Genomic DNA, 18,958 nt, shown 5'->3' with positions numbered 1-18,958 from the left:
GAGATGAGTGTCAGCTGTAATTCATACTCTGGTGACAGATATGTATAATGTGTGCCATGCCTTTGGGGCTACACCTCTGAAAATTTTGCTGAGCCTGCAAAATATTGACAGTGACTGATAGCCAACGAAGTTGGAACACACCATTGGGCTGAGTTTAAGGAATGGCAAACAGCCAAATCGTACGTTTGGGGCAGAGCTAAGAGATGTTGACAAAGGTGGTAGTTTGCCAAAAGGTGTTCGCCATTTACATAAAGGGTGGTACTGTACCTGGCTGAAAAGTAAATAAGGTCTACATAAGAGTAAAATGATGACTTTTCTGCAGACAAGGACGGCTGTTATTAGGATAAAAATCAAACTGCAACTCCTTGCATCCAATTAGTTTTTTTGTTCAAGAGTTGGACTTCTGTGTTTCTATGACAAAGTCTTAATTGTGTCTCTGTGTTTAAGAGAAAGATGGCACTTCAGATCAGGAGATTGGTGGAGGATTGCTCCAGATACCTGAAGGCGTTTGAGCTGTATCTGGAGTGCTCATCTGACCACCAGAGTGTGAGAGGCTTCATCCAAAGCACACTTCCAGACATCCTGACCACATACAGGTATGTGCACACAAACATGCGCACGCACACACACGGGTCACAGTTACAGGTCACAGCATATGAGGGAGGGGAATCGAATCATACAACATGTGCTGTAACTTTAGTTTCATCAACTTCTTAATAAGCTCTTCCGAAAGTGAACATTCGTTAAATTTAAAGTGTATTAGTGTGTATTCTACAGCATGTTATTTTGTGTGTGCCGTTCTCACTTTTGCTTCGTGTTGCACGTCAGATCAAATTTATTTGTATTGCACTTTAAATAATAGACATTGGTATTTGTGTTTCCTGTATCAACTTGACACAACTCAGCCAGATGTTTACTTACAGTGAAAATGGTTTAAACAGGGAAGTCTTGTTGCATGATTAACAATAAAATAATACAAACATCCAATTATACCTAATACATTATCATTTCCTGAGTAACAGCTCATGCACAGGGACTTGTACAGCAGATGTTCCACACAAACGGATTAGAAAATGTGTGATCATTGATATGGTTAACCTTTCTATAAGATATTTAACATGTATGGAAGGAGTCTTCAGTGTTGGCTCTTTGTCACTGTAAGAAGTAAAGCTGCAAGTTTGAATTTTCTGAATTTAAGCTGCAACTTTAAGTCTTAGGAAAGGTTTGAGTGTGCTAATTTTCAATGATCATATTAAGTGAAGTGCTTCTAAGCTGTAGTTAAAACAAAGTATTGAGAATGGACGAAATTCAAAGATACTGCACACAGTCAATCAGCGTGGAATACCTTTCTCTGACATCAGCTGTGAACTTAGGTCAAGTTCAGGGCCATGGGCTTGCATGGACTGTATTGATTACCTGCTTATAGGCTACAAAACACATGCATGTTGATTCTAGCTTCATACTGTAGGCAGGGATGGCACTAGGATTTTTCGTTCTGGGTCCCAGCACCCACATGACTGGCTAAATTGAGGTCCCTGGCATTTTTTGAACCTGGAACAGAATATAGAAGACTTTCAGTGATGTCACAGATTTTTGTTTATCATGCAGCATCTGCCATACTGCCAGTGCAAACAAAGATACAGCCGTGACAGTTAATAATGAAAATCAAGATGATTGCAGTCAGTACAATCTCATCTCATCTCATTATCTGTAGCCGCTTTATCCTGTTCTACAGGGTCGCAGGCAAGCTGGAGCCTATCCCAGCTGACTACGGGCGAAAGGCAGGGTACACCCTGGACAAGTCGCCAGGTCATCACAGGGCTGACACATAGACACAGACAACCATCAGTACAATCTCTCTGAAACAATTAAAAATTTATTTTATACCAGCAGATTGCATTATGTTCAAAAGCTGAAACATGCAGCAATCACAGATCCATATAATTTGCACACAAATGTATTATTTATTCTGCACTCTGCTCTCTTGCTCTGTGTGTGTGTGTGTGTGTGTGTGTGTGTGTGTGTGTGTGTGTGTGTGTGTGTGTGTACCGTATATATGCACACGCATGCACGTTCACTGCTCCAGATGGGTTTAATACAGAGGAATTTCCCTGTGCTTGAGTTTACATGTGACAAAAATAAAAAAAATAAAGGTTTCTTATTCTTAATTTACCCACAAATGTATTTATTCCACTTGAAAAGTGTTTGGCAAACCATCTACCAGATTTGGGACACTACGACTTCCTGAACTACTTAGTGTTTGGACTTCTAAACATACCAGAGATGCTAAAGGCAGACAAAAGTACAGATGCCTAACAGTATTTCAAGGCAGATTTCATGTTGGAATGTTATGGGAAATTCCTGATGAAGAAAAATACCTTATTATGACAAAGGTAAGCTCAAATGTGGACCGATAACAGTACTAAACAAGCCAGATCCAAAAGCTTGCATATTTTATGGTGTTTAGCCTCATGTTGAAGAAGAGTTAAATCAGGAAATGGTACCAGTATTATGATAAACAATTTAATTTAATATCTCTCTCTCTCTCTCTCTCTCTCTCTCTCTCTCTCTCTCTCAGTGTTGGAGCAGGAAAATCCACACTGAATATAATGGGAGTAGGATGTGGATCAGGTACAAATATTATATTATACACTATATTATTGTAGTTCTATCACTGTCTAAACATGTGACACATCTCATTGGCAGGCGAGATTGACATGGAAATCCTCACACAGCTGCATGCAAAATATTCTGGGGCCAGGGTGGAGTACGAAGTAGTGGAACCCAATAGGGACATGCTGGATAAATATAAAGGTTACACACTCACATCTGGTCATTATTATTCTTCATCTGGGTCATTATGTGTCCAACATGCGAGCAGTGTTTCATCTCAACTAGGGTTTAATACAACATATATTAAACATTTACACACATTTATCATGTTATCACCCAGATAAGGATGGGTTCCCTTTTGAGTCTGGTTCCTCTCAAGGTTTCTTTCTCATGTTGTCTGAGGGAGTTTTTCCTTGCCACTGTCACCTCAGACTTGCTCGAGGGATGAATAAAATTAGTTCATATGTTTAAAGTCTTTATTTTTCTGTAAAGCTGCTTTGCGACAATGTCTGTTGTTAAAAGCGCTATGCAAATAAACTGACTTGACATTTACAGGACTATAGAGTATGTGTATGAGGTTAGGGTAAATACTGTAGAGGTTAGGAGTAGGGTATATGCTATAGGGTTTAGGGCAGGGATGTTCAATCTTATCCACAAAAGAGTCAGTGTGGCCGCAGGCTTTCATTCCAGCCAAATAGGAGGTATAGTTGATTGAACACCAAGATGAACTGATTAAACAAGTGAAATCAAGTGTGACTTCTGCTTGGTTTGAATGAAAGCCTGCAGTCACATCAGCCCTTTATGGATGACACTGATGGTGTAGGCTATAGCATGGTTTTCCCTAAAGCGTTTTAGCGTATCGGGCCCGATACGCTTGCTCTGCCTGCCGATACGCTTAGTCGCTTTAGTTAAAATCCGATACGCTTAGATTTATACCGATACGTTAAAATTTCCTACCGACAAGTAACTAGATACATAGGAGAGCAAATAACAGATCCATTTACATACTGATTGATATTTGTGTTAAACAAGCGGTCTTTTTTTCCAATGTTTGTGTTGATTCTGTCAAAGTAATATGTCCGCGTGGTATGATGTAAACAAACTAATCTGTTGGCTGTGTCAAGATCACGTGTTCAAACCGTCCAATAAAAATATCGAAAGAAAACGTCAAATATCCCGGAAGTTTCCAATTCATTATAAGCGATCTCATTGGCTGCCGATGTTGTCCCCCACCAGACGAACAAAGCCGACTGACTTTAATAAGCTAGGAGAAGACTCGCTGGACAATTTGATCCACATCAGCATGGATGACAGTGAGATGGACTATGAGAGGGCTGCCCAACATTGGGCCAAACAAAAGCCAAGGAAAATTAATCTGCTTTAAAGGAGTAGAAAACTTTAATTCATTAGTTTGGGTTTGCAGAAAGATTATGTACTTATAAACACTCTCACGAAGTGAAGTTGTCCAAATGTGTCAAATATAGCATAATTTCAAATAATAATCATAAGCATTTTTGGCAGTGTGATGTCCCTGGGATCCATTTAACAAAAGAAGGCTGCGGATTATTCTTTTGTTAAAGGGTCACAGTGACATCACACTGCCAAATATGCTTATCATTATTATTCGAAATTATGCTACATTTGACACTTATTAACAAATTCCCTTCATGAATGTTTTTATAAATACATAATCTTTCTGCAAACTTAAATGTATGAATTAAGTTTTCTTTTCCTTTAACCCATAAGGACCCAGTGTTACATGGGTGTAACATGACATTTGATGGTCTAGAATTTTCCATGTAAACTGCTATCTGTATTTTTTTTTTTCATTAAGTCCCAGTATGACACCTGCATAACGTCCTGGGTGGTCATGTGTCCAGTCATGTGACTTTTATTTGGTGAAAAAAACCATTCCAATAATGGCTGACAGTAGGGGGAGACATGCTGGTCAGAGCAGCTCATGCTAAAAAGTATTTTTTTCATTTTTAAGGTAAGTTTAGAGTCATTTAACAATTGTAATGAAAATATAAGACATGCTGTTGTAAATATTTGGTGTCAGAATTATGTTTACTGTGTGTTTTCATATAGAACAGGTAATAAAAATATCGTTGTGACATATATGTAACATAGGGACTTCAGCCTCAAAACCGCAGTGAAAAAAACGATGTGACGTATGTCACATTTAGGCAAATATCATAGTATTTTCAGTTACTATGATGATGTTAAAGTAAGAAACTATTTTGTCTTAACTTGACAACATATTGAAACAAAAATATTACAATCATCATGTTTTACTCAAGAAGAATTAGCATGTAATGCTAACACAAATACCAATAAAATGCATGAGGAATACTTTTCAACCATCAGCACATACAATTAACAATACAATAGTAATAGATCAATATCAATTAATTAATAACCATCAATAACAATAATAATATAGCAATAACAATGACACATACTAAATATTTTTCTACTTTCAGCCTCATTGAAATGTTTTGTCATGTGTTTTGGCATGTATTTGTGGACCTAAAAAAAGCATTCGATACCATTGATCACAGTATATTATTAAGTAAACTAGAAAAGTGTGGTGTTGGGGGAGTTGGGTGGAGCTGGTTGTCGAGCTATTTAAGAAACAGGCAACAGTTTGTGCAGATAGGTGACCATAAATCTGATTTCATGAACATTGCATGCGGGGTACCACAGGGGTCAATATTAGGTCCGAAATTATTCATATTATATATCAATGACATATGTAGAGTTTCACAAGTACTGAAATTTGTTTTGTTTACAGACGACACCAATATTTTTTGTTCCAGTGAGAATTTGCAGCAAACTTTGGAGACAATCACAACTGAAATAAATAAACTAAAACTATGGTTTGACAAAAATAAATTATCATTAAATCTAAGCAAAACAAAGATAATGTTGTTTGGGAGACACAAAATAGATTGTAATGTAGATTTGATAATAGACAATACTAAGATAGAAATGGTACAGGAAATTAAATTTCTTGGTGTGATTTTGGATCATAAAGTCTGCTGGAAACCTCATATAGGATACATACGAGCAAAACTGGCAAAGTGCTCTGCAATTCTGTGGAAAACAAAACATATTCTTGATTGCAAATCTTTGCGTACTCTATATTACTTGTTATTTTTGCCATATCTGACTTACTGTGTCGAAGTCTGGGGAAACACCTACAAAACCACCCTGCAGCTGATAGGTACAATACAGAAAAGAGCAATAAAGACAATAAACACCTATAACAAGCGTTTTGCACTTTTTGTTAAGCAACTGTGTTTTGGATTTGAAAACTGGATTCTGTTCATTAGTATTTCAGAGTTACACTCAGTTTTTTCAAAGACCTCTAACATGAGGTACCGTTTGTGTTCAGTTTACATTTTTGTGCAATTATACAAGAAAAATGCAAATATATGCAAGGTATACAAGTCTACATTTTTGTTTATTACTGAAGTGAAGATGTACAATTATAATGTTATGTTGATGCAAATAAAAAGGCAGCTTATTTGGTTTCAGCTATCAGTTGCATTCATTCACATGAGTAAAATAAATTTATCTTAAAGACCCAATGTGACATATATGTCACATTTCAGCTCTACATGAAGGAAGGGTGCCATTGAGAAAAAAAAAACGCTAGAATTGTGTTCTACAGGGTCTATTTAGTCTGTGTTACGTCCCCCATAATTTTCCTTAAAGGTGTTATGGGTCTGGGTCTTTATGGCTTAAATATGTTTTAATCTTAATCTAGTCCATTTAATAAAGTGCCAAAATTTAAACTTTATAATATGCAGTTGCCTTACTTTTCAGTGCATCTTAGTTATACATATATTATGGTAATTGCATCAGAAACATTCTAAATCATTACAGTTATAGTAATACAGCAACTTATTTTAAGGTGGCAGTTCTTGGGTTCAGATCCCTTTGTGATCAACAGGAGGTCATGATGATTGATTCTCTTCATTGGATTGCATAAGCTGGAGCAAACCACTGTTCATATTTTCATGCACATTTTTGTTACAACACTACTTGATCATAGATAATTAAGTGCAAGGTATCCCCGTAGATTTTCAAATCTATCGTATATGTAAGTAATCTATAACAAAACAGTTTAACTTGCATGTTGAACTTTAAGGTGAAATTTCAAATGTGTATACATTAATACTATTTAGGTCAGAAATCATTGAAGCACTGTTAAAATCTATCCTATAATCATGTATCTAAAACCTCTCAGAGACCCTGAAAATGCACCTGAGAGCATCTATTTTCAAAAAATTTTCCGGGGGGGGGCATGCCCCCGGACCCCCCCAGTTTCACTTTGCGCCGTTGGCGATCAATTGTCTGTGTTTTATCATGCCAGAATTTAGGGCTTTAATTTTTTTCTGGGGAAAACACTGCTATAGGGTGTAGGGTGCTATAGGGGGTGTGCGCTACAGGGTGTAGGTTGTGCACGCTGTAGTGTGTGTGTGCGCCGCGGTAGGCTGTGTGTGCAGTAGGCTGTAGGGTGGGCACTCTAGGGTATGCACTGCAGGGTATTGGGTGTGTGCATGCAGTAGGCTGTAGGGTGGGCACTGTAGGGTGTGTGCTATAGGGCACCAGTAGTCACCAGTAGGCGGACTGTGGTCCAAATCTGGACCCAGACGCTGTTCAATACGGACCCAGACCTATTATTAGATTCTGATCGACCATTTCTATTTTCATCTATGCAACTTTTCTTGCATTTATGGTAGTCTTATTTTAAGTCGCGCAGCTTTTCACGTCTTTGCGGCAGTCAGTGTATAGATACAGTCAGCATATCTGGGAACACCCACAGAACATCTCATCCTTTCTTTCCGTGGGGAAAACAAACCATTTACTACCATGTCGAAGAGTCGCTGTGTGGCTTCCTGCACGCAGAACAAACTGAAAAATCCAGAACTGAAATTTTTTAGGATTCCAAATCAAGTGACAGAACCAAATACGAATTTTTAATTAATTGTTCCAAGTCAAGTGAACTACCATGATTAGCAGAAGTTTACCAACCTGAGTAATTTCATAACATGTTTTACAGCAACATGACAATGGTAGCTTCCTAGTTCCCGCCATTTAAAATGTACTGCCTGCACTTCCCTGTTCATTACTGTGTTTTAAACTGTCTTGCTGTAGGTTTAAAAAAGGATGATAAAACTCACCCGGACTACACACCCTTGCTGTTCCCCAGTAGAGAAACAAACTTCAGCAGCCACAAAATTAAGATGGCTAGTCTATTTCATCATTGCATACATGGATACAGGGTGATGCTATTATGATTAGTTTACTTAATCATACCTACGGTAGCCTAAATATGGTAAATAGTATAAGTGTCTTTTACCAGGTAATTCAACAAAGTAGCAAAACAAATGTCTGGAAATGACACTTCAGGCCATTTGGTTGAATCATTTATGGAGTCTTTCATCAAATACGGACAATTCAATCCAATCCAGCTTTGTTCAGTTTTTGGATGTATCTGTCCCTTTCAACTGACAGCAAGCCCTCTATTGCCGCTTTTCCACTACAAACACGGCTGAGTTGGGCTGAGCCGTGCCGTGCTGAGTTGGGCTGAGTCGAGCTGAGCGGGGCTGTTGGAATTGCATTTCGACTACAACCGCGCTGAACCGTGCTGGCTGGAAGTGGGTGGACACATTGGGTGGAGTTAGTGAAAGTGGGTGGACGTCACGTGATGTCGTTAAGCAGCGCAAACAGTGACATCAGTGAGCTTTTAAGCGGTAGTCTCACGACCCGGATAGTAAACAATAAACATGGAGGACATGGAGTCGTTAGTGTTGCTGGTCTTGGTTCTGTGGCTTGTTGTCACCGACAACGCCAACAGATACTGTCAAGAGCGTATAGATGAGGCGAGGCGCATAAGGCTTCAGAAATTCTCGTAATTCTTCTTCTTCTTCCGGGTTTACGGTGTTTACAGATCCCAGCGTGCTCACGGGGCGTGTGTGGGCATGTGAGGACACTCTTCCTCACCAATCAGTGCACAGGGGAGTGTCTGCTCACGCCCCCAGCCTCACTCGGCTCGGTTTGGCTCACTTCAGCCCCACTCCAAAACGGTGCGAGTTTTAGGGGCTAAGCAGGGCTGAAGCGAGCTGAGTCGTGCTGTTCTTTGGTAGTCGAAACGCGAGCCGTGTTGGGCTGAAGTGAGCTGAAGCGAGCTGAAAAAGGGTAGTGGAAAAGGGCCATATGTAAGACATAACACCTTTGGAGTTTAAAAACCGCACTTCCCCCATAGACAGTATGGCTTTCCTAGGATGGGGGAAAGGATTGTTTCCCCCCCCACACACACTGAGTCCACCCCCAAAACTATGACTAGACTCACTGAGCTCAGCGTAAAAATCTGGAGAGCTCATAGGCTTGTCAGAGTGAAGCCATCTGGCTGCCATCTTACCATTCACATCGCGGAGCAGAACAGTCATTTAGGCTACTGGAAGCTACACAAAACTGGACAATTTATTCATGTAGTTGGTGAGAAAAATTACAAGAAAAATGCCTGCATGTGCAGCAGTGAACGGTACAAACCGTCAAGTCAGAGGTTGTGGACAGACATTTCACCTGTGAGTATTGATAGTGTGTGATCATTTATACATGTGTTTGTACAGTGCCATTTGCGTGGACCCACCATAGCATTTTATGATGGTTTGCAAGAGTGAAAGAAAAAAATAACAGAAAATCTGTCTCATCGTCTTGTCTGTTTTTGCTGAAAATCTGACATTGATATCAGGGATGAACACTGTGACTGTGTCAGATTTTCGATGGAAATGTCCCAGACTGGATCAAAGCCAAAGTCTAGACATGTTTGATATTGAATGTGAGAGCTCAAGCTCAATGGCTCAAATTCAAAAAGAAAAAAAATGAACTGAGTAAATTAGCCTCAGTAGCCTAAATGAAAGAAGGACCATAGTCTTAGGCAGAAATGGCAGTGAGGGATGCAAATAAAGAGATATGTCATTGTTCTAGTTTGGTCAGTAGTTATTTTCATTTACTTAAGGCTAAGCACAATCGACAATGTAGATCTACACATGTCATACCCACTTGCACAAATTGACAAAAGGGGCATGATTGTCTGTTTTAACTACATGATTTTAGTTTAAATTATGCGCAAGTATATTGATAAGTACTCTTAAATCAGGGTTGATCATATTTCTTGGTCAACGGCTTATTTCCCGGACAGCGTCCAATATGTGATTTCCTGTACAAAGAAAACTGAAAATTTCCATAAAAATAATTATAGTAGTAAAAGAGCTGTTCAAAATGCATGATCAGAGACTGAACTGGAAAAGGGGGAGGGAAAAAAACAATAACCATGAAGGGGAGCACTATAAATATACTTAAGGAATGTGGGTAAAGTTGAGTAAATAAGAGGAGGTAATGAAAGGGGAAAAAAGTCAGGAGATGCCTATTCTTGGGGAAAATTTGATCGGATATGACAGTTTCACACATAAGCCAAATACATGCGATGTGAGTGGTAAGATGGTGGCCAAATGGCTTCACTCATCTCTACAGCGGGGAATGGGCTATCCTTGACTTGTAGCCGATCAAATTTTCCCTACACAACCTACACCCTGTAGCGCACACCCCCTATAGCACCCTACACCCAATAGCCTACACCATCAGTGTCATCCATAAAGTGCTGATGTGGCTGCAGGCTTTCATTCAAACCAAGCAGAAGTCACACTTGATTTCACTTGTTTAATCAGTTCATCTTGGTGTTCAATCAACTATACCTCCTATTTGGCTGGAATGAAAGCCTGCGGCCACACTGACTCTTTTGTGGATAAGATTGAACATCCCTGCCCTAAACCCTATAGCATATACCCTACTCCTAACCTCTACAGTATTTACCCTAACCTCATACACATACTCTATAGTCCTGTAAATGTCAAGTCAGTTTATTTGCATAGCGCTTTTAACAACAGACATTGTCGCAAAGCAGCTTTACAGAAAAATAAAGACTTTAAACATATGAACTAATTTTATTCATCCCTATCGAGCAAGTCTGAGGTGACAGTGGCAAGGAAAAACTCCCTCAGACAACATGAGAAAGAAACCTTGAGAGGAACCAGACTCAAAAGGGAACCCATCCTTATCTGGGTGATAACATGATAAATGTGTGTAAATGTTTAATATATGTTGGATATTGTAGATGGATATTGTGGCTTTTTTGGTTGATATCACTTAACACCTGAACGAACTGAATTTAAAGCTACAGGGCAAGGACAATTCATTTTGTGACCTGATGACAGCTGTCCGCTCCTTCTAGAGGAAACTTGGTGTTCAAGGAAGCCCTGCAGAGAGACTGGGCACAATTCCTATGAGTGAAGGAACAGGTTCAGGGTGAAAGAGATTTATCTGCTTTTGTTGACTTTGTTGACAAGCTGCTGGTAAACATCAACAAACATTTTAACAGCTTCAGCCTTGGACAGCAGCAGAGTATATTATGTATAGTTTGGATTATAGCCTATAGGCTGTTCTATCCACATTCACTGGATATGAGCAATCATGTGCTCTGATTGGCTACACTACTACTATGATATTAGCTCATATACTGTGAGTAGAGAAAAAACAAAATAGTGGCGCGTGGTGCTGAACCAACCAAGGATGAAATAAAAACTCTACTTGAAAACAAAACCCATAAAAATACAAAAAAGCAACACAATATGGAATAACAGTATTTGATAGTAAGAACGTATCTTTTTTTTATTTTTCGAGAATTATTATAATAGCATTTTTCACAATTTGCTACTGTCATTTTGGCAGTTTTTTTACATTCTAAGCGGAAATTATTTTGTCAGACTTTTTGTATAAAGTTTTTATTTATTGAATTTGCAAAAAATAAAAATGCTGTTTCTCAAAATCCAGTGAATGTGGATAGAATAAAACAGTTATTCCACTCAATCTTGTCGTACATGGCTATCAGTTCATGTACAACTCAATTTTGTAAAATAACTTAATTATACTGTACTGATATCAAACCTGTTTAGGTTTAGCATTGAAGACACCTGGCCTTGATCATGCCACCTTCAGATTTCATATGATGACGGCATCCGCGTTTGAGAGCGACTGGAAGCAGAGAAACCCTGACAGGAAGATGGACTTCATTCACATGATTCAGGTTTGTACATAAACTCAATGGCCAAAGCTTTGTTTAAATAAAATTTCATTGTAGCTCCCTGCTTTCTAAACAATTCACTGTTCTTTAATCAAATTATATTCTTTGTTATAAATATTGCTAAAGAAACAGGATTAGTTATTTATAAAGCAATGTTGTTTGTTTTTATTCATTTTAAGGTACTGATAAATGTTCCATTTTATGCTTTAAAAAAAGTTTTTTTTTTCCTCTGCTAATAAGATTTTTTTTTTTTTTATAAAACAATGTGGCACCACAGTGTTGTACTATAGTACTAAGATGCTAAGATGTATTAGCAATTTTAAAGTAACCACTAAAATGTTTTGTGGCACCTGATGATTGGTCTCATTTGTGTCACTCCAAAGATGCTGTACTATGTGAAGGATCCAGAGATGACAGTTTCCTTCTTCCGAAGCTTACTGCGCAAAGATGGCAAACTTCTCATCATCCTGGTCTCAGGTACACACACCACATTGACAGATTTATTTTTTTGTATGAACTCATGAGGTACAAGGTGAATAAAAATAACATACAGGGCAGGTATTGCAGAGCTAGCTGGCTAATTAATTGCTCCCCCTGCAGGAGATAGTGGGTGGAGTGGTTTATGGAGACACTACCATAATCTGGTGCACAGCAGTCCTGTCACAGCTGCAGACATCAAAAGCTTCTTAGATGCCAAAGAAATCCCTTACAAGAGCTACAGTTTTGTGTCCACTTTTGACATCACTGAGTGTTTCACAACCAGAGATGAGAAAGAAGAGCTGATGCTGGATTTTCTGACGGGGATACCAGAGTTTAGTAAGAGTACTTCACCAGAGCTGAAGGCTAGAGTGCTGGAGATCCTCAAACGCCCAGAGTGCAGCCAAGAGGTGAATGGCAGGATCATGTTTAACAACAACATGGAAGCCTTGGTGATTGACCAGTAACACTTAAAGAGAGATGTGGTTCTACATTTGGACTGTATTGAAATTGTTACATTTTATAATGTTTTATTCTTTACAACCAAAGATAACTCTCTTATGCTAAACCTTCAGCCTTAATATCTACTATTTAATAGGGCTGTCAAACAATTAAAAAATTTTATCGCGATTAATCTCAGAATTTCAAGAAGTTAATCGCGATTAATCGCATTTTTTTTTTAATCTATGTAAATGAATAAGGCTTTTAAAGTGAAATGTTACAATTAAAAACTGCTGGGACAAGAGAAAATGGTAAGGGAGTTTATTCACTCACATACTAGGCAGTACTGAACATACAAAACACAAAATTGGATTTTGTGATGGATTAGGGAGCTGTAGTCTCAAATATAAGACATGTAGTCACATACTACTGTGCCTCAGTTCAGACATGTGTGACAAAAGAAAATAAAAATGAAATAAAACTTCAATTGTGCTGGAGTTGTATTCAGTCACAGCCTATAGGATTTCACAGTACTGTGCAAACAAAAATAAATTGCTGTTGGACTTCAATAAAGACATTTAGTGTCATATCACAGTGCTACAGCATACTGAAATCTCACTTTACAAAAGTATTTTAGAACTGCAAAGTGCATACCAAAACCAACTCAATCACACTCTTCTTTTGAAATGAAACTTTTGAAATGAAACTTCCCATTTAACAGACCTTTCTCCATCACTCACACTTACTCTTATTGAAGCAGCGCACGACAAGCCTCAACAGGAACTACGGGTGACTCGCAGGGCCAAATTAAAATTTGCGTTAACGGCACTATTTTTTTAATCGCGATAAATTGAGATTGCGTTAATGCGTTATTATCGCATTAACTTCGACAGCCCTACTATTTAATTGGAAAAATGTTAAATCATTATGTTAATAATAGCTACTAGGACATCTCCTCCCAGATATCTTATCAGGATAGTTTATTCTCGCTAGCTGGAAAATGTTACCTGGAAGATTATGAACAATGAGCTTTGCACAGGTTCTCACATGATAGCCAAGTGGCTAGCATTAGCAGGGATTATCATGGACATGTCTGTATATGAGCTTGAGTTAATGTTGTTGGATTAGCTTATGCTAGTGTAATGGAAACTTCTAATTAACACTTCAGAATGCTTAGCAGTTGTCTTTTCAGTTATTTATTACCGTATAGTAGATCATATAAACAGAGATATAAAACAGGAAAAGGAAAGATGACGACACCACCTCAGGTGATACCAAGAGTACGCACCCTGAGTTGTGTCTTAGTGGCTGTTATCTATTATACTCTAAAGGCATTCGCTTACTGTTCGTATCTGCATGCGATTGGCTCGAGGCTTTCTATGAAGCTTTGTTAAAGCGTGCAACTGGCGTGCTCTGGGATGTGCAGGCGGATGCGTGGTTAGGGAGAACTCAGACACCCTGCTTATCACCAGCCAAGGGCACAAAAAGGCGATTACAGCAGTGTAGGAAATTCATGGAAAATATCAGCCGGACCACAGGGCAGGCAACTCTGAAAAGTTGCCTGCCCCAATTTCAACTATAATCCACCGTAATATCGCATAATTTTTGAAAAATTGTAAAAGAGGCAATGCATGTAATGTTGTATCATGCATGTAATTTCATATATTCAATTTAGTTTTATGATTTATTACTGGTGTTTATGTATATAAATGTATATGTGACCTATGTTCGATTGAGTTCCTATCTAACAAAAAATAATGTGGTGTTAGCGCTGCTGTCTTTGTACCCTATCCTGCACACTATGTACCCTTCAACCCCTAACCCACTCCCTCTAGTATGCTAGCTGGCTTGTAACATAACTGCATGTGGGGCAGCTTCTGTGCATTGCTGCATGGGTTGCTAACCAGGCAATGTGAGCACAGCATAACCTGGGGGTTCCAGCTAGGTGTGTATCAATGTTTAATAGCTTTGCTGTGTTGCTTGTTTCTCTTCCATGACATTCTGCATTATAACAATAACTTTGGTTCAGGTGGTTTTATCCCAAGATACAACATTTTCAGATATTTGGAACAATTAACAATCAATTTTATGTGATATTTTGACAAGACTCATGTGGTAGGATGCTGGTTTTCAAAGTCAGACATAGATGTGACTTGGGGAGACTTGGGTTGGATTTCACTGAGCTGTGTGTATCGAGCTGTCTGATTGGCTGAACCTCCGAAGCAACAGCCAATCAGAGCGCTCGTTTCATTTCTAAGCGAAAACAATATGGCCACATCCGCGTCGGTAAACAAACCAACAGAATCTAGTGAAAATGTCTTAAAAAGTCCTTCAATATGATGAAATATCGAGAGAACGATGAACCCCCTCAAAGAGGGACCGCCCGTGGGGCTGGCAACTTATAAATTCATTCCGTCCTTGCTGCAAACTGACCGCGACGGGCGGTGGGGCGGGCACCCATTTCCTACACTGATTACAGCATGTGGGAAAAACAACTCAGTACACTAGGCCACTTGAGCTTAACACACAGAATAACAGAGAATAGGAATGTTCATTTGCTAAATTTCCTTCACATTTCCCCCCTTTTTATCCTGCAGGATAATAATTGCTAAAAGAAAGAAATGTACACAACTTCAGTGGTAAGAGTTCCCGGAGAGATTCGACTTAACATGTCATTGAGTGTAGAGGGATAATGCTAAGGCTGTTTTGTAAGACATAGACATCTTAAGTTAATGCTAGCAAGCTATATACATAGATTAATAAACAATAGAACAGAAAAAACAACCACAAATGAGTGTTTTAAGCTAGGGCCAATTTCATATCAGCTGTGCTGACGTCGTCAAATGGTGGGTTATAGTCTTCGCGTGGGTTTGGAATTCAGTCAGGCAAGTTGTCTGGGTCCATTTTCACCATCTGGTAACCAATATTTGTCAGCTGCCTCTGAAACACAGACATACAACATTAACAGAAAACGGAGCAAACTTGACAATTTGACCTGTTTAGCTATGAAATAGCATACTGCCAATACAAATTATGAGTTGGATGTCTCCCTTGTCTCGACTCTGTGTCAACCTGGGTTCCCTGTATCGACCACCACATGAATCCTCCCGTGAGCCCCAGCAGGATCAGGATGCTCAAGCCCACGACTGGACCTAGCTTATGATTTACCCCCTTCATTTTATGTTAACTAAGCCTTTCTTCCTCACGCGCTTTATTAGCGTTCGGATCACTTAGGCCTTCCTTTTCCTCCTGCTCAGCCGGTTCAGGAACCTTCCTGCAGTGGCTGGCGTTGATCCACCTCACTCTGCCTGTGACCTTCACTGCCGTTGGGGTCATGAGCAGGACCTGGAATGGGCCATTCCACCATGGCTTGTTCCACTTGGTTCGTTGGAAGTCCTTCACCACTATCCAATCCCTTGGTTGTAGATCATGCAGAGGTCCCTCAGCGGGCTTGGGAAGCACTTCTTTTACCTGTTTGTTGATAGATTTCAAAGCAGAGGACAGCGTTGCACAGTAATTCAACATTGCATCATCACACAGTGTGGTGTTCAGCAGTGTTCCTTGGGCTGGCCCTATCCCCGTGTTGGGTACTTGTCCAAACAGAATTTCAAATGGGCTTAACCCATGTTTAGGCCTAGTTTGCATCCTCATTTGTGTGAGTACTACAGGGAGGACCTTTGTCCATCCTAGCCCTGTTTCCAGACTTCCACTTCAGATATTTATTATCTCCCAGTTCAGCGCCGATCCGGGACGGGACTTTCATCTTGCTGGCATTCACTTCCTGGTTGCTCTGCTGTGCATAAATAGGCCGTTCTCAGAAGAGGACTTTGCCAGAGTGGGAGGAGGCCGAGAAAAGCAGGGGAAGGCGGTTGCTAGCTGGGGCTGGAACTAGTAATGCCAAATCGCTGGTGCTGTGTTTGAAGTTGTTGCTGAAGAACTCTAATTGTGTGTGTTATGTGTTTGGGCTTGGTTTATTATGAGGATTGAACGATTTAAAGTTCTTTGAAAAGTAAACAATTTTTTTTTCTTTTTTTGGGGGGGTCCCTCAGTTGAATGCAGGGTGGGAGGGCTGGCTCTCAGTCATGGGGAGTCAGGAAGATGAGAGTCGGCGTATGGATGGTTCAGATGAGGATGACGGTAGCTGGCAGTTAAGGAAAAAGCTTAAGGCGGTACGACCGAGGGAAGTTAGAGACAGGGATGACAATTTTAGAGTTGTCGTGAGGTTTGAAGGGGATGGAGTGAAAAACGTGGATCCAATAAAGCTGACGAATATTATCAAGAAGCAGGTTGGTGAGGTGAGATATGCTGGTGTGTTAAATGATGGCAATTTATTAATTGTTTGCACATCTGAAGAGCAGGCAGAGAGAGCAGGAAAACTGCAGATCATTGGGAAGGAGAAGGTAATACAAGTTGTGAGGGTTGGTAATTCTGGTAGTAAGGGTGTGATCTATGGCATTCCTTTGACCACGCAGATGAGTGAGCTTGTTAAAAATCTACGAGAGAAATGTGACGCTGTTCAAAGTGCAAAACGGTTGACAAGGGGTGTTGAGAAGAAGGCAACGGAGTCAGTTTTGATTGAGTTTAACACAAAAGAGATGCCTAGAGAGCTTTACTATGGATTCATGAGATATAGAGTGAGGGAGTTCATCTATAAACCAATGAGATGTTTTAAATGTCAAAAGTTTGGTCATGTAGCCAAAGTTTGCAAAGGGCAACAGACTTGTGCTAAATGTGGTGGAGCTCATACATATGAAGATTGTGGTGAGGACACGAGACCCAAATGCTGTAACTGTGGAGGGTCACACAGTGCTGCATATTGGGGCTGTGAGGTTATGAGGAGAGAGACAGAGATACATAATGTGAAATTGAAGGGAAAAGTCTCATATGCAGAAGCAGTTAAGAGTGGATCAGTCCAGGAGTATGGAGAGACATGGGGGGATGCAGTTACAGTGAAGGACCACCAGGTGGAGAGGCAAGACTCAGCTAAGGAAAAGAAAGTCAAGGAGAGAGAGAAGAGAGATCTGGTCATTTTTATTGCAGGAGTGATTAATGCTACCTCTGAGGTTAGGTCAAAAACTGAGAGAATTCAAATTATCACAAAGGCAGCGATTCAGCATTTGGGGATGTTGGGTTTAAAGTGGGAGGAGGTCAGGGATGGCCTTAGTGTGGCACAACTGAGTCAGGAAGGAGGGGCAGGATGATCTCTTTATTATGTTCCTTTTCCAATGGAATGCAAGGAGTTTGTTAGCGAATGGACAGGAGTTTAAACAGGTAATAGATGGCATGGATGTAAAACCAGAGGTTGTATGTATTCAAGAAACATGGCTTAATCCCAAATTTGATTTTGTTTTGTTTGACTATATAGTCATTAGAAGAGATAGAGAGGGGGGAAATGGAGGGGGCTGTGCTACCTTGATAAGACAGGGGATTCCATACAGGGTGCTGGGCATAGGCAGAGAGCAAGAATATGTGGTAGTTGAAGTATGGACAGCTACTAGAAGTGTGGTGGTTATAAACTACTACAACCCTTGTAAGCAGCTTGAATTGGTTACACTAGAGACTGTAGAAGGGCAAGATAGGGAAAATGTTATATGGACTGGAGATTTTAACGCTCATAACACACTGTGGGGAGGGGATAAAACAGATAGCAATGGTCAAGTAATTGAAGAAGTGATGAATGACAGAAATTTAGTCTGTTTAAACGATGGTAGTGGGACTAGGATTGATGTTAGGACAGGTAAAGAGTCAGCACTAGACCTAACTTTTTTGTCGAATAGGCTGGCTCCAAAGTGCGAATGGGAAGTGAATAGAGACAGCACTATTGGTAGTGATCACTATCCAGTGTTATGTAAAGTAGGCATTGATGTAAGGCTGAGCCCAGACGTTGGCCAAGGGAGGTGGATTTTTGGAAAAGCAGACTGGGAGGAGTATATGGTAACTGCTGACTTGAACATAAGCTCAGTTCAGGAGTCAGGAGATGTTGAAAGCCATGAAATGGAACTGCGCCAGAGTATTACTATGGCCGCAGCAGCCACCATTCCTAAAAGCTCAGGAAGATTGGGTAAAAGAGCAGTCCCTTGGTGGAATGTTGAATGTGATGAGGCTGTGAGGGCAAGAAACAGAGCCTTTAGACAGCTAAAAAGGACGCATAACTTTCAACATTTAATTGCTTATAAGCAGGCTCATGCAGTGGTGAGGAGGGTGATAAGACAGAGGAAAAGAGCATACTGGAGGGAATACTGTAGCACCATTGGGAGTGATGTTGACGTTAAT

The 18,958-nt window shown here is 39.9% G+C and overlaps 1 protein-coding gene across 4 annotated transcripts in view; it reads left to right on the top strand.

The window, feature by feature from the left end:
* Window positions 1–18,958, top strand: part of LOC132883583 (histamine N-methyltransferase-like) — a 74,997-nt gene that overhangs the window by 37,362 nt on the left and 18,677 nt on the right. The window contains exons 1-7 of one of the 4 annotated variants that reach the window (XM_060917372.1): window positions 260–278; window positions 448–596; window positions 2,579–2,631; window positions 2,707–2,814; window positions 11,640–11,770; window positions 12,151–12,244; window positions 12,368–12,654. In XM_060917372.1, the coding sequence (XP_060773355.1) occupies window positions 454–596; window positions 2,579–2,631; window positions 2,707–2,814; window positions 11,640–11,770; window positions 12,151–12,244; window positions 12,368–12,654 (816 nt within the window). In that variant the 5' untranslated portion in view covers window positions 260–278; window positions 448–453. The other 3 variants (XM_060917374.1, XM_060917371.1, XM_060917373.1) reach the window with 3 other exon arrangements.

The sequence above is a fragment of the Neoarius graeffei genome, chromosome 3 (assembly GCF_027579695.1).
Source record: "Neoarius graeffei isolate fNeoGra1 chromosome 3, fNeoGra1.pri, whole genome shotgun sequence".
In the NCBI taxonomy this organism is placed as follows: domain Eukaryota; kingdom Metazoa; phylum Chordata; class Actinopteri; order Siluriformes; family Ariidae; genus Neoarius; species Neoarius graeffei.
The sequence above is the reverse complement of the archived record's forward strand: the minus strand, read 5'-3'. Positions and strand labels throughout refer to the sequence as shown.